The sequence below is a fragment of the Sorex fumeus genome, unplaced genomic scaffold (assembly GCF_029834395.1).
Source record: "Sorex fumeus unplaced genomic scaffold, SorFum_2.1 ptg000187l, whole genome shotgun sequence".
NCBI lineage: Eukaryota > Metazoa > Chordata > Mammalia > Eulipotyphla > Soricidae > Sorex > Sorex fumeus.
The window spans coordinates 186,942-201,999 of NW_026606244.1; the positions used below are offsets into that span (position 1 = coordinate 186,942).

The 15,058-nt window shown below is 40.1% G+C and overlaps 1 protein-coding gene across 4 annotated transcripts in view; it reads right to left on the reverse strand.

The window, feature by feature from the left end:
* CLINT1 (clathrin interactor 1) overlaps nt 1-15,058 on the reverse strand; it is a 57,157-nt gene that overhangs the window by 14,549 nt on the left and 27,550 nt on the right. For all 4 annotated transcript variants that reach the window (XM_056107974.1, XM_056107973.1, XM_056107972.1 and 1 more), the window contains exons 2-8: nt 13,903-14,007; nt 13,098-13,194; nt 11,056-11,164; nt 9,992-10,156; nt 7,429-7,606; nt 3,287-3,533; nt 947-1,016 (exon numbers count right to left, since the gene is read on the reverse strand). In XM_056107974.1, coding sequence (XP_055963949.1) covers nt 947-1,016; nt 3,287-3,533; nt 7,429-7,606; nt 9,992-10,156; nt 11,056-11,164; nt 13,098-13,194; nt 13,903-14,007 — 971 coding nt within the window. The remainder of the gene's footprint in view (nt 1-946; nt 1,017-3,286; nt 3,534-7,428; nt 7,607-9,991; nt 10,157-11,055; nt 11,165-13,097; nt 13,195-13,902; nt 14,008-15,058) is intronic.

Below are 15,058 nucleotides of genomic sequence, written 5' to 3' on the forward strand. Positions count from 1 at the left end.
TTAATCCATCTATTTGCACTGGAGAAGAAAAACCACTCATAGGAAGCATGTTGGTGTTTAATAATTCTCTCTGTTCAGTACAATCTGGATGTCACAGAAGAAAAAATAGTTATATCCACTCATCTGACCTTCCTAGTTAATTCTTCTCTGATTGCTCCATTAAGACTTAGCTCAGATGCATGAAAGGGGCTCTTTAATCTTTCATGCTGGAAAGTCCAAAATAGTTGCGATTCTGCGACACTATGCCTTAATTCTCTAACTACATACTCACTGCCAGTTAATACTAGTTAAAATCTTAAACGTACAAAAAGGTAGCAAATAAATTGTTAAACAGCTCCTGTAGCGGTTTGTAGCTCTGAGCTCAACAGTTAAAGGGTTTGAAGAACAACTGGAGGAATGGCTGTAGTGACAGTTATAAAAGGGACTGGGAACCTCAGAAACTAGGTTCTGAGGATCGCAGGAGAAAATCTTGGTAAATGGACTTAGTATTTTGCCCCTCAAGGTTCTTAGAACATGCCATGGACCCACTTTCAAGAATGCCCTTCCTTCCTAAGTGTTTTACACATGCTTGTAACTACACAACTCAAATCAGTGTCTGGTTCAATAGAACAATTTTTGAAAAAAGGAATGAAAGGCTTAAATGAACTCTATGCAGGCTAATGGTCTAGGCAGAATTACGGTAAGATAATACAAGAGCAGAGTAGCATACTATGCACAGAAAGAAAGGGAAAGAACCCAAACCCATACAGTGCTAAAGGAATTAAAAAGAGAAACTGGTAACTGAGCTAGCTATCAAATATTTAGAGCATTCTTTTCGAGACAATGAAGAAGGAATCCAATGCAAAAAAAAAAAAATTTTTTTTTTTTTTTGCATCTTTATCTGACATTTTAAAGAGTGATGTCAAATGCAGGTCACCAAAAAGGAAGAGCCAATGTGGAAGTTTACCTGTTGGCTGGCTCGTGCCATCAAACAGATCAACAAGGTCACCAGACGATTTGCTGCTAGGCACTGAAGTCTGAAAGAAGCACACACACACAGCTGATAAGCTTAGCAGACGAATTCCCACGCTGCTTCTGAGTCTGCCCTGCTCCTCTCGGATTCCCCGCTCACACCCCTCTATCTCTCAAGAGTGTAAGGGTGGATGAAGTTCTCTGAAAAACAGGAAGTGACCTAGAAATCCTGACAGAGACGTAGTATTTATTTCTAAAGCGATTCTGTTCCCAGGATGTAAAAATTTCTCACATCCACACCTCTCTCTTTTTCCTATTTCTTTCCCTGCTGTGTTTTCTCTAAAAACGCCTTCCGAGCAAACTGGCATGCTACATTGTTCAATCATCTAAGAACTGTGTGAAGAACCCCAATGTCCAGCCCCGGCCTTGACCTGCTTGGCCTCACGAAGCTCCCTCAAAATTTCCAGTGTGACAGGGTCCTGGATCCCTGGGTTAGAGGCCACAACCCATGCAGGACTAACACTAGACAAATCTGCACACTTCAGTAACACTGACATATACCCCACATTTTCTACGTCTAAATATTTCTATTATTTGGTTTACCTTGGTGCTTTTCTTTTTTCTGGGGGGGAGAGGGGCACATCTGGCAGTACTCGGGTTCCTCCTGGCTCTACACTCAAGAATTACTCCCGACGGTGCTTCGAAGACCCTCTAGGATGCCGGGGATCCAACCCGGACTGGCTACGTGCAAGGCAAAGTCCCTACGTGCTGCACCATTGCTGCAGCTCCCTTACCTTGTTATTTTATATTTAGAACACAGCTCCTAGGCACTAACGAAACACTGTCTAGGCAAGTTTAATTTGAGCCTTGAAGACACTATACTGTGGTCCAAAAAGGTTTAAAGAGATCCAAAATAGTTGAGAATCAGCCTTTTAAGACTTCTGTGGTAAGAGACAAAAGGTAAAGTTGAGATTTTATTTTGCTGTCTTTGGGCCACTCTTGGTGATAACTCAGGAGACCATTTGTGGTGCTGGGGATTTCATGGGAGTGGGCCACACACAAGGCAAGTGTTTTAATCCCTGCACTATCTGGGCTCCCAAATTAAAAAAAAAAGTCTTACACTGCGACTATAAAATCCTTACTGATAATGTCATATATTTATTCTGATTTGATAGCACAGCGGGTAAGGCGTTCGCCTTACAAGCGGCCAACATGGCCGACCCGAGTTCGATTCCTCCGCCCCTCTCGGAGAGCCCGGCAAGCTACCGAGAGTGTTGGATATGCCAGACACAGTAACAACAAAGTCTCCAATGGAGACGTTACTGGGCCCGCTCGAGCAAATCGACGATCAACGGGAGGGCCTTTACCTTTTACCTTTACCTTACTATAGGTGTTTACTATTCTTCAAGGTATACGCATCTTAATTTATTCTCCTAAGAATCTGTGGGGATAGTGTTCTGCATCCAGGCTTACATGAATTTAATTAGGCTCTCCCGGGTCCTGTAATGTGGGTGATTAGCTGCCCTTCCGAGGAGGGGAAAGTTAAGACAGTCAAGAAATACCAGAGGCCCTAAGTCAGGCTGAGTTATAATTATAAGGCCTTTATCAAAACTCAAAGGAGCACCGTATGGTGACATATACCCCATGCCAGCAGAGACCTGGCAAAAGCCGACGTGTTCTTGTCAAGCAGCTCTGCTTTCAGAGTCATGCAGAATCTGCAGGACACAGTAGAAGTATCTTTCTCCGAGCTTTCCACTGTTTCTAACCTGACAATAAGCTGTGTCAAGGCGAACTGGAGGAAAGTGACCCACAATGACACCTGTACCTTTCTCGCTAAATATCCCTTTTGGTGTATTTGTTTCAAGACAGATTTGTGGCCAGTCCTGTTGTGGGTGGCTTTCCTTGACCTACGAAGGGCAGTGAGAGCGCCGGGCCAACCAGGCTCCTGACATGGCCACCGGCTTTAGATTAGGAAGAGCCCAGGCCCCACTGAGCCCTTCTGCCAAGTCCCTCTTCCTTAGTGGATCTCTCTCTGTTTGGTGGCCGGCGGTCGTGGCCACCAGGAACCAAACACCCTACATTCCGACTCGCAGCCTTTAGCAAATGAAACTACAGGGCCACGTCTACTTTCCAAAAGAGCACAAGTGTCCGGCAACCGGACAGGCTTCCTCTTCCAAAGAGACTGCTCACTATGAATGACCCTGTGTGGTTCCAGGCTGAAGGATCTATCCTTCCTAGGAGTGTGTGGCCATGCCCACACCTTCTCCTGTGGCAATTCTAAGCGGGGTTCGGGAGGGCAGAGGCGTGTAGGGGGAGGCCCCTGTGCGTCCCCCACCTTGGCTGAAGACTGAGGTGTGTGGGCCGAGGCGTTCTGGTCTGGACTTGCTCTGTCCCCAGTATAATGTGCTGCGGCTCCAAGGTCGATGGTCTTGGAGGGATGCGCGGTGCGCTTGTGCCTGGTGGTGGTGGTCTCCGTGGCCTGTGTGATGTGGATGTGCTTGGTCGTCACCGTCTCCTCTTCATCCTTGAATTCGCCTTTGGGAGATCGGCCTCTTCTTGCTTTCTTCTCCTCATCACTGTCACTGCAAGGGATTAAGAATGAAGCAAAACAGTAAGATGGGGGCATTGCTTTTCAATGGAGTTCTTCCAGACGTGAGCTAAGGAATTTCAAGCACAGTAACTTCAAAATCCTCATTTTGACTATTCAGCAGGGATCAACAGAGCTTCAAGTTGGCTGAATATGTGTATTGCAGAGGAGAAAGGGGAACCGCTGATTTCCCTTGTAAGTCTGAATCATTGCTACCCCGTATCACACACATGTGAATTACAGTCTAAATGTTTATTACAGATATATAGTTAAAGGTAAAGGTAAAGGCCCTCCCGTTGATCGTCGATTTGCTCGAGCGGGCCCAGTAACGTCTCCATTGGAGACTTTGTTGTTACTGTGTCTGGCATATCGAATACTCTCAGTAGCTTGCCAGGCTCTCCCAGAAGGGCGGAGGAATCGAACTCAGGTCGGCCATGTTGGCCGCTTGTAAGGCGAACGCCCTACCCGCTGTGCTATCGCTCCGGCCCTACAGATATATAGTTAGAAAAATAAATTTAAAAAAACAAGAAAAATAACAGTATTTTATCAAAACTCCAGGAGCTCATACAATTGCAGCTGATGGTCATTTTCTGGAACTGGATTGTGTGCACAAGACTATAGATCCAGGGCTGAAGTGATAGCACAGGGGGTATGGCGTCTGTCTTGTACGCAAACGACCCGAGTTTGATTTCCAGCATCTCATATGGTTCCCTGAACACCACCAGGACTAATTCCTGAGTGAAGAGCCAGGAGTAACCCCTGTGTATCGCCAGGTGTGACCCAAAAAGCCAACCCCCACCCCCCCCCAAAAAAAAAACAAAACTACAGTTGCATTTACATGGCAACTCTGTTATCAGGATTCATAACTAGTGCCATTACACAGTAATAAAGTAATAAAATTCAGTGCATACCTTTAAGACATTATTCTAGCTCTCCTCAAACTATTAAAGTCTCAACTGTACATGCAGAAAAACATGAGCTAATGTACTACACAACTCTGATCATTTTAGTAACATCAGGAAAGAAAACCTTTATGTAACTGAAAATTGGTCAATAGAAAACTCAAATACTGTGAGTGAAACTATTTAAAAAAAATAAGCCTCTAATTTAAAATAGCAGCACTAGTCTACTCTCCAGTAATATGGCCTTGTTTTTTCTTTTCTGATGCATGTAGGAAATTGACTGAAATACCTATTATCTGTATTATTATAAATATTTATAATATGTTTTAAGTCCCCTTAAAATCATGACTGATATTACCAGTGTGATTTAACTCAGAGTAATATAAAGCCATTTCTACTTTAATATAAAGCATCTTGGAATCTGTATGAATCAAGATCAAGACGAATGGCTTCACACACCAAAGGGGTTAAATGTAGTCTCTATACATTTTTCTCGATAAGCATTAAGGGTAATCTATAAACTCTTATTCAGATTCTTAATTACAAATGACTGAAAGATTCCCCTCATCTATCCTATGAGAAAAACAAAAATTTCTTACCTTTCTGATACCAATTTGATTTCAGTATAAGATCATTTCTTTAACAAGCTGAGAATATACACCTGACAGGTACAGTGTGAAACTAATGCTTCACATCTGATCATTTTCAAGAATTCCTAAATCTAATAATGAACTTACTCAATCTAAAATTCTGTTACCATGCCAGGAAGCTCATAGACAATTTTCTTCCCACTTTTCTCCTACACTTTAGAATGTGAAGTCCTGGTGTGTTCTTTAGTTACTGTGATAAATAAAAATACATTTTATTTTCACTCCTTTAAACCTGAATATTCCACCGGAAGATGTGGAAATTCTAGCATAGTCTGAGAGGCAACGCCATAACAAAACAAAACAGAAAAATTAAGGGAGGCAAAAAAAAAAAAAAGAAAAAGGGAAATGTGTAAAAAGAGAAAAAGAGAACAACCAAGGAATGGACAGTTAGATCTCTAACCAACCTACCTGCCTGATGCCCATACTTCAGAAACAATGAAAGAATACTGACAAATAAGTAATAACTAGCTATATAGTGACTGTTTTCTAAGTCAAACTGAACATGTCAATTCACAGGCCACAAAATCATTAACAAGGGAAAAATAACAAGGATCCTTTAAAGTAGACTACATTTCCTGAAACTTAGTCTTTGTAATTATCATATGCATGCTTTTTTTTTTCAGTGTAAAAAAATCTAATGGTAAATCAGATATATACAAATTATTAAAAATAAATTCAGGATCTTTCAGGATCGTATTCCAAATGTGGTCTTGGAAAGACAGTTAATTCCAGGGTTTTAATAATGGAAACAGACTCTGAATACAGTCTTTTGAAGCTGAAGAGTTTCAGTTTTGCATTTTCACTTCTGAACTATTAAGATGGTTAGATCGCGGTGGGGAAAAAAAGAGATGAAAGGTTTTAGGGATTTACTTAAAGACTCGGTTCCATCACCGTTACTTTAGGCCAATTCTTTAGGCACAGGCTGACTGGACCGCAGGTTTTACTAAAAAAAAAAAAAAAGGAAAAGAATAAGGGTAATAACCCGGCTGGTGTGTATCTAACAGACACCAGGGGACTCTGCAGAACCTGCAGTGCAGGTAAATTCTGTCCTCAATGTCCTGTACACAGGCAGAGATACTCGTTTGCAGTTGTATGAGGAGGAGGCAGAAATGAAAGGTGAATGCTGGAAAGTTCCAAGTATTGTTCTAAGTAAAGCTAAGTACTGGGACTGAGGATCTATCTCAGTGAAAAAGTACATGCACCAAAAACCAAAATTAAGTACCAATGCCCTACCCACTAGAAAAGGTAGTTTACTAAGATTGTCAAACACAGCTCAGTTCAAAATTTCATTGGGGTTTTCCCCACGGTATATTCTGGCACAGAATCACAATGAAATGTGACAGGAAGAGCTGAATTTAAAATCCATTAGGCTTTATTATCCCTCAGTAATATTGACCTTAGATTCCTGGGTCAACTGATGCCCAAACGTAAAATAATGTGTGAATGTTTTACTGGTAAAAAAAATTTTTTTTTTTTTTAATGAACAGTCTGACTGGGAACACCTGTAAAGGTGATTTAGAGCCTGCCCCAAAAGTCTCCATCCCTCTTGGAGAGCCCGGCAAGCTACTGAGAGTCTTCCGGCCGCACGGCAAGCTACCCGTGGCGTACTCGGTATGCCGAAAACAGTAACAATGATGGTCCTCATTCCCCTGACCCTGAAAGAGCCCCCAATATGCCATCAGGCTACACTAGCACGTGGCAGGGAAAAATGGAGACGTTATTGGTGCCTGCTTGGGCAAATCGATGAACAACAGGGTGATAGTGAACAGTCTGAATATAATCAGAAAATATCAATTTTAGAAATAAGTGGACACTGAAAACACAGTATGAGACTATTAATTGAAAAAAATTTTGACGTATCATCCTGGAAACAGCAGCACAGTGCTTGTATTAGCTGCTTCCACCGAAAGATACTGAGAACACAGAGATTAGCATCCCCCAGAGAAGGTTAGTACCCCCCCGCACAAGGATGGCACGCAAATTATGGATTCTTTGTAGTTCCACAGAGCTTTTTAGGGCAGTGAAACTATTCTGTATAATTGTCTAATGATAACATTTAACTGTACAAAAACCAGACTTCAGTTAATAGTGGAACAGTAATCAGCGCTTGGTTGTCAGGTGTTGAAAAATGGACCAGGGCAAGATAGAGAAACTGTGTTAACTTTGTGCAGGGTATTATATGCCAACTCCCTGATTCATAATGATCTCTGTAGACCTGAAACAGTTCTAAAAACTGAAAGCAATTTTTAAACCTAAATTTTAGATCACGTTCATCAGAGTCCCCAGCTGCCTTAATTTAGCACCTTTCCAAGAGGCCCCGGCAACAAAGTGTTAATACCTGCATCTTTCTGGAGATTCTTCTCTGTCTTTCCTCCGGAACTTGCTGATGGTGTCATCAATTGTGCTTCCAATTTTATCACTCAGTTCACCTAATTTATCACTGAATGGAAAAGCACTCTTGTTCTTATCCCACTCCTCATCCCATTTTGATTTGGGTTCGGGATCGTATCTTTCACCTACATGAAGCATTAAAAAGAAACAACTTTAAGGACATTAAATCCAAAAGGGGTCTTTAGAGTCCTTTAGTCTAAAGCTTTTCCTGATAATAAAATAGTTTTGAGAGGGAAATGGGACGCTCCCACAGTGCTGAATCGACACAAAGCCAGCAAAGCACAGCACACGGTCATTAAGTGGCAGAAATGCAGATTCAAAAGCTTTTGTTTATGAAAACTTCCACCACTCAGTGCCCAGCATGGCACAGCCAGAAGGCCCGAAAAGCTGCTGAAAGGCAAGAGGACAACATACAAACCAGCGCAGGCAAAAGTGTGACAGAGTTTTGTTTAAAAAAAAAAAAATCACTGAATGCATTCTATGTCATTCTTGGCACTTAATGATTTTTGGTTATTGGAAAGCGTCGGAGAACAGTACTCTCTTGAAAATGTAACGAGGGCCAGGGAGACTGGACAGTGTTCGCTCTGTATGTGATGCAATGAAGTTTACTAGAAAAACTTAAGCAAATGAATGTTTTTTCATCATATGTATGTACATTTCAATGACAATGTGATAAACTTGATAAACTAGACTCTGAAAAGAAACTAGTTCATAGGGAAAATGAAAGACATCATCCTAAAGGAAGTAGCAAAGAAGCTGGATATAGAAAAACATCTGATGTCAAAATGAAAAACATACGAAATCATCAGAAGTTGGTTAGGCATGCTTCAAATAACATCTATGAAGCATGCAGTGAGGTAAACACACAGGACATTCAACTTTATCCCCAATGCAGATGGTACAATTAGTGCATTTTGTGAATGAGTCTGAAAATAGTTTTCTAAATTCATCTGATAAAATTGCTCAGTGTGCTAGCAATGAGGGATACAAGTAGAAAGAGGAAATGAGCTACAAGTAACAATTTCTACTCAATTTTTACTTTTGAGTAAAACTATGATAGCAACTTTGAAAAAGCGACATAATATGTGACTTCCTGGGGAAACAGTCTAAATACAATATTCTCCCCACTTTAACCAAAAAAAAAAAAAAAATTACAGAGAAAAAACAAAACAATGTTCAAAACATATTTATATGTTTTACTTAAAAAATTCTTGCCCATTTAAGGGGCTGGAGCAGTAGCACAGCGGGTAGGGCGTTTGCCTTACACTCGGCCAACCCAGGTTCGATTCCCAGCATCCCATATGGTCCCCTGAGCACCGCCAGGAGTCACTCCTGAGTGCAGAGCCAGGAGTCATTCATCCCTGTGCATTGCCGGGTGTAACCCAAAAAGAAAAAAAAAAATCTTGCCCATTTAAGAACTTGTACGTGATACTGACACAAATAAGAAAATGGATATCTGCTGTTACAACATCCTTCAACTGCTAATTTAATGCAGTATTTTTTTTCTTGGATGTCAGAAAGAGAGCACAGCAGGGAAGGTATTATTTTACAGGTAGTCACAAAATAAGAAATTGAAGGTCTTTATATAAAACATCTGATGTAAGAATTTTATCAACTTGCATTTACTAGACAAAACTTAAGCCAAGGTGATTTTTATAAACATGAGTGGCTGAAGAGGGCTGGAAAGGACTCAGAATAACACGAAAATAAACTTTCAACAGGTGAAGGGTGCAGAGAGCCCTCTATGCAGTTGCTAAGATACACAGCGCTGACCTGTCTTCAGCTGACCAGGGCATCATCTTTAAGAGCTCACGCTAAGTGCAAAGGGACGTGAGGAGAAAGAGGAGAGCCCTTCCTCTGGCCATTTCAAACACCCAGCCCCGTCTCAAGGAAATATATTATTATATTAAAAATAAACATAAGAAATCAATGTTTTGATCTGATTTCCCTGTTTCCTTACAGGGAAAAAAACAAGCAATAGTCGTAGATGAAAACCTGATGATACTGTCATTCATCTTTTCCTATGGCAAATTAATGCAGTGCTTAATTAAGGGGAAGGGCAGCCCGGGCTGATCTCTAAGTAGCTTATGTTTCTGGCCAAAAATAGAGCTGAGTTGGCTTCAAATTAGAAAAGTTTCTTCTCTTGTTCAAGCTTTTTATTTTTATGCTCTGAAGAAAAAGTTAAGAAAGATCACCCAACCCCTTCTTAAAAAACTAACACCGAGAGAGAAGGGCACTGACCTGTTTTAGTCTGCACGTTAGCTTGAAGTTTGCAGTCATTTAATCAGCTAGTAATGGTTAAAATCATACTCTGGACCCATTAAAGGAAAAATTAGACAAGATTCCAAGATGCACGAAATTGGGCGCCAAAATGAGGATTACAGATTTTTTTGTAGCCTATTTCTGAAGCGAAAAAACTGGCTCTTGGTCATACATCCCAGCGTTTCTTAACAGCCCCCGCCCCAAAAGGCCTGTTAATTCCTCGATGCCAGCCTGTCTCTGCTACTCACTGTATCTGAATCCTCCAACACTGTCCGAGGAAACCCCCACGTATTTGTCTTTGTTCTTCTTAGCTTTCTTTCGTTCTTCACGAAGCCTGTCGTCATCTTGGGCAAATTCAACCAATTCTTTCACCTTCTGGCGAATGTTTATACCTTGATCCTTCCCATGCTCATCTGTAAGGATAAGAGAGGGAAAAAAAAATAGAGAGCTTTTCACCGAGACATGAAATTTTGACAATAAAAAAACTAAAGAGCTTCTACTTTTCAATTAAAAGGCAAATCGTTATTACTAATTTGTCTCATAGGCAAATTCTAAGCTTTGACTACAAACACTGATCCAGAAGAATAAGATGAATTTAAAAGGCCCTGGCCACAGACCCCAGCAGGAACAATGAAAGATCTACTCAACAGGATTTCCAGTTACAAAATCAACTTATATCCATTCAAGTGTTACTCTCTTTTGCTCTAGTATTTTAACAAAACAAAGACTAGTTTAACATTTTAGTGAGAGCAGCACCCAACCCCCTAGATTTCCTCCATACAAGTTTGGGGACACTAATTACCGGGATTTAGTGTCGCTGAAAAATGGAAATTTTAAAGTGCTTTCAACTGGGGAATGCTACAAAATGAAATGTGGTTCGTTCTGGAGCCTCGTTCACATTCAAAACACACTCTGGCCTTGCTGGCTTTGCACAGTAAATATTATTTGGTGGGAGGAAGAAAAAAACCCAGCTTCAAACAGATGTGTGTGTTTTGGAGCGCTAACCTTTTCTTCCCATATGATTAAAGCTATTCCTTTATGGACACCACAGGGGACCAGTCTCCAGTGCATATTTTAATATAAACCCGAACACTCATGTTGTGTTGGTTCTGTTGTTATTAGCCAGTCTTTTCTGCAAGTTCTTGTCTTCACTAATTAATACTCTAGGGCCCCACGTCTTGGATTCTGCACTCGTCACACAACCCGCAACAGTCACATTCTAATTAGAGCGGAGAAGCTTCTAAGCTGGTTCAGGTGACTGACAACTCCAACTACTGTTTTAATTTGCTTATAAGGTTTTTCTATTGCTCACCTACAAAGTGGTAATTTTCCAGGGATCGCAAATCATAAATGTGTTCTCTGGCACTTGTAACAACACGCTCTGATCCGTTCCTTATGAGGTAAGCTAGGAGCAGCAGTGACTGTAAAAATATAAAGCACCGAATGATTTAATGAAATAAATTCTCCAGGAGCTCTCAGTAAATGTTCAAAAATATAATCTCGACATTCGCAAATGAGTAATATATGTTTAGACTCATCTGCATAGTCCAAAGCCTCTATTATCAATTTGCAGGTCCTCTTATATAACAAAAATAGTATTTTAGATGGTTCACTGGATACTGTAAGAACTTTCATATATATGTAAGTAAAGTAAAATGGATAGATACCTGTTTATTGTATGAGCAAGTAAGATGAAGACCTATGGTTTGTCATCACATATTAAAAAACAAAAAAAGTAATTCTGAAGTTAAAAAAAATACCCAAATGCAAGCTTTTCTAGCACAGCTGGGGTCACCCTGGTGGGCTGGAGCAATCAAACGATCAGGCTCATACTTCTAGCTAGGGCATCAAAGAGACTGGGGCATAGTCCCCCAAGCACCCGGGTAGAGGGTGGAAGCGGGGACTGGGACAGAGGGAAAGGAGGGGGGGGCAGGGAGGGGGAGAGAGAGACAGAGATAGAGGTAGAGAGAGGAAAACATACACAATAAGGTTGCAGAAAGCTGGCTAGTATGGAACTTATCTGGATAGTATGGAAATTTCTGTTAGAACCATCAGTAAAAAAAGAATTATTGGCAATTACGTGATCCTTTAGCATTTTTCACAGATCAAATTGAATGTTTTGGGTGTTAATCATGTGGCTTTTGTTTCAAGAAACAAATGGGGAGGGGGATGTTCCTGGGATTTCTGTTGTGGTGATGAAAATGTTCTTGAACAAGATGGGGGGGACATCTGCACAAGTGACCATCACTGACTTATGCACCCAAAACTGAACTTGCTGGGAAACACCTACTGCATAAAGATAACTGTGTCTGTGAAAATGGAATTAGGTTGATGAAATCGAGGGAGGGAAAAATAAAAATCTCAGCCTTCTAAGAATAATCTGTAAAAAAGTCATTTTACACAAGATTTAATTTTTTAAATCTAATTTTTAAGAACACAGTTAATTCACAGAAATTCCAACTATCTCAACTGCCGCATAAGCTAAAAAAAATGAAAAAAAAAAATTCCTTTTTTTAAAGAACATCAAAACAATGGGAATTAAATGGAGCATTTGGTTTTCAATCCTGGAAGTCAGAAATATAGCTGTCAAAGTTTCAAATGAATGTTATGTACCATTTGGAAGGCACAGAAAAACTTAACTCTCTTGTGGCATGAAAATATGTGGGAATGAAAGAACAGATGTCACATAATATATCTACATTATATGACAAGCTCAGAACGAAATGAAATGAGTCAGATAAAGAATACATATGTGCAGATAGATACTTGAGAACCTTTAATGTATTAGAGTCTGTGTTTTAAGTCAATATATATTTTGGTGCAGAATACTGTGCAATACTGTTACAAATCAGGCATATTTTTATGTACAGAAGACAAACCATAGGTCTTCATCTTAACTGCTCATACATTAAACAGGCATCCATTTCACTTCATGCATTTTTAGTAGTAAATTTTAATAAATATAGCCAGTATTTAGAAGTTTATAAATATTAATTTTAAGCACTTTACGTTAGTAATTGTTTATGGTAACCAGGAAACTGACACACATTAGCAATTCTATTTCTTTTACCCTTGATTTGGGGGTGGGGGGGCTGGCAACATTCAGTGGTCCTCAGGGAGTATTACTGGCTCAGAGATTTCTCCTGGGGGTACTGGGGGCGACTGTGTGGTGCTGGGGATTAAACCTGGGCCCCCCCCCATTAAGCAATCTAACTGGCCTCTTCTTTTTAGGGCTTTCGAATAGTCAAGGATGCTACATGCTTCAAAATCACTTATGCACCCATTATCTTAAAAGTTCAAGCATTTGTTTTCAACTCCTTTTGACAAATTATAGAGACAATCCAACGCCCATACCTTATAAACTCTTCTCCAATTCTTTTTATTGTCTTTTAACATTCGGGACCAAAGCATGTTCATAAGTTCTGGAAATTGTTCATACATAAATGTGGCCCTGCAAAAAGAAGACAATTTTCTCAAGGTTTTGCAATGTATTTATTTTGACAGTAGATGGCAGGCTTGTTCTAAGATAATGTGCTTTCCCAAAGAGCGTAAAAAAATTTAATCAGCTTAATTAAAAAAAAAAAAGTAGATGATATGCTTCTTCAAATATTTTCCATATTTTAAACAATATCTAGCATATTCATAAGCCCCACTAATAGCTTATTTTACAAGTTGTTCATTCACTGGCAGTGGTCCAGATGTTCATAAGAAGAAAATTTCTGAAACTTCATTCCAATTATACGTATTTGTCAAAATTTTATATGGTAAGGTACAGTAAGTCTCTAAGCTTCACTGGAAAAGAAAGCCTTTGTTTTACTCTTTGAGCTAATCTGGGGGCCTGGGGGTGGTTTGGGCCACACCCAGTGGTGCTCAGGGATCACTCCCGGAGGAGCTCAGGGGACCATACGCAGTGACAGGGATGGAAGCCGGGTTAGCTGAGGGCAAGGCAAGCTCCTACCGCTGTACTACTGCTACAGCTCACGTTGAGCTAATTTTTAAGGGCATGCCCTGTATAAAATTTCCTCCCCTATTATATGAGTGATAATATAAACACGTTTCTGGCAGCAAAACTGTTTGAAACTGAAAGCAAATTTCACTTTTGTGTGTATGCTAAAATACTTGGATTCTTTCTGCACTGCTGAGTCAAATTATCACTTACTTGGCAATCTCTCCCATGAGTTGCCCAGAAGGTCCCCAAGGATCGTCATTCGTTGCTTCTCGAACCTTAGACTCAATCTCTGAATAATTCATAACCACATTGGTGCTGCAGAGAGGGGGGAAAAATGCACGCACATACGCACAAAGATTAGCATCAAAACTGAGAAACACATGAAAACTTAATAATGACACTACCGGGTGCCCTAATGAGGTGCCTCGACAGGGTGGGAGAGAAAACCGCTCTTGTGCACAAGGTACCCAAGGACACAAGAGAACACATTTAACTTATCCGTAAGAAGGTTTAACTATTCCATTAGCTTTCAAGAATACAGATGAGCGATTACATCAGAGCTGGCCGAAATCCAGTGAAAAATGGCTTGGGCTCAAATTAAAACAGAAACTGAACAGGCACCGCAGTCTAAACTGTCAGTTCCCTGACCAATCCCTGGTTCCGGGGCACTCTTGGGCTTCCTGTTCACAGAAATTCTGTAAATTAATCAGCAAAAGTATATGATAGCGGGCATCAATTGCTTTTAAAAAAAATTGAATGTTTCTGATTTTATGTCTAGAACTACTATGAATTTGAACTTGACTAATCCTATGACTTTCTGCCACTTGGTTCATAGACACTTTCCGTGCCATTAAATGGGTATGTTTGATCAGGAAATTACAGAGCGAACGTAACTAGAACATGGACTCGAGATGTCAGAAAGAACTGAGTGCAATCCGTTTCTTTGTGCTCTTTGACAATGTTATCTGAATTCTCTTAATCTTAGTTTCTTCAAGTGTAAACTGGAAAGAAGAATACTACCCTAAAGGGGAGTTATCGTGGGTACATTAAAACACCGAGTCTCACATATAGAAAATAGCCAATAAATGTTAATATTTACTATTAGAACTAATAATCATCTATTATAATTAAAATTAGTAATATTTTAGTAAGGATTGACTGAAAAGAACACTTGAAAATTAAGATGAGATGGTAAAGTGATTATTAAGCAGAATTTCTCATGCTTATATAGATTTAAGAATTCAAACATTCTGAAGAATATAAAAGTACTATGAAACTGTGACACACCACAGCTGTATTTGACATCTAAGGAGCTATTACAACAGATGCCTGTGAATATAGTAATCAAATCTTCCACTTAAACCTT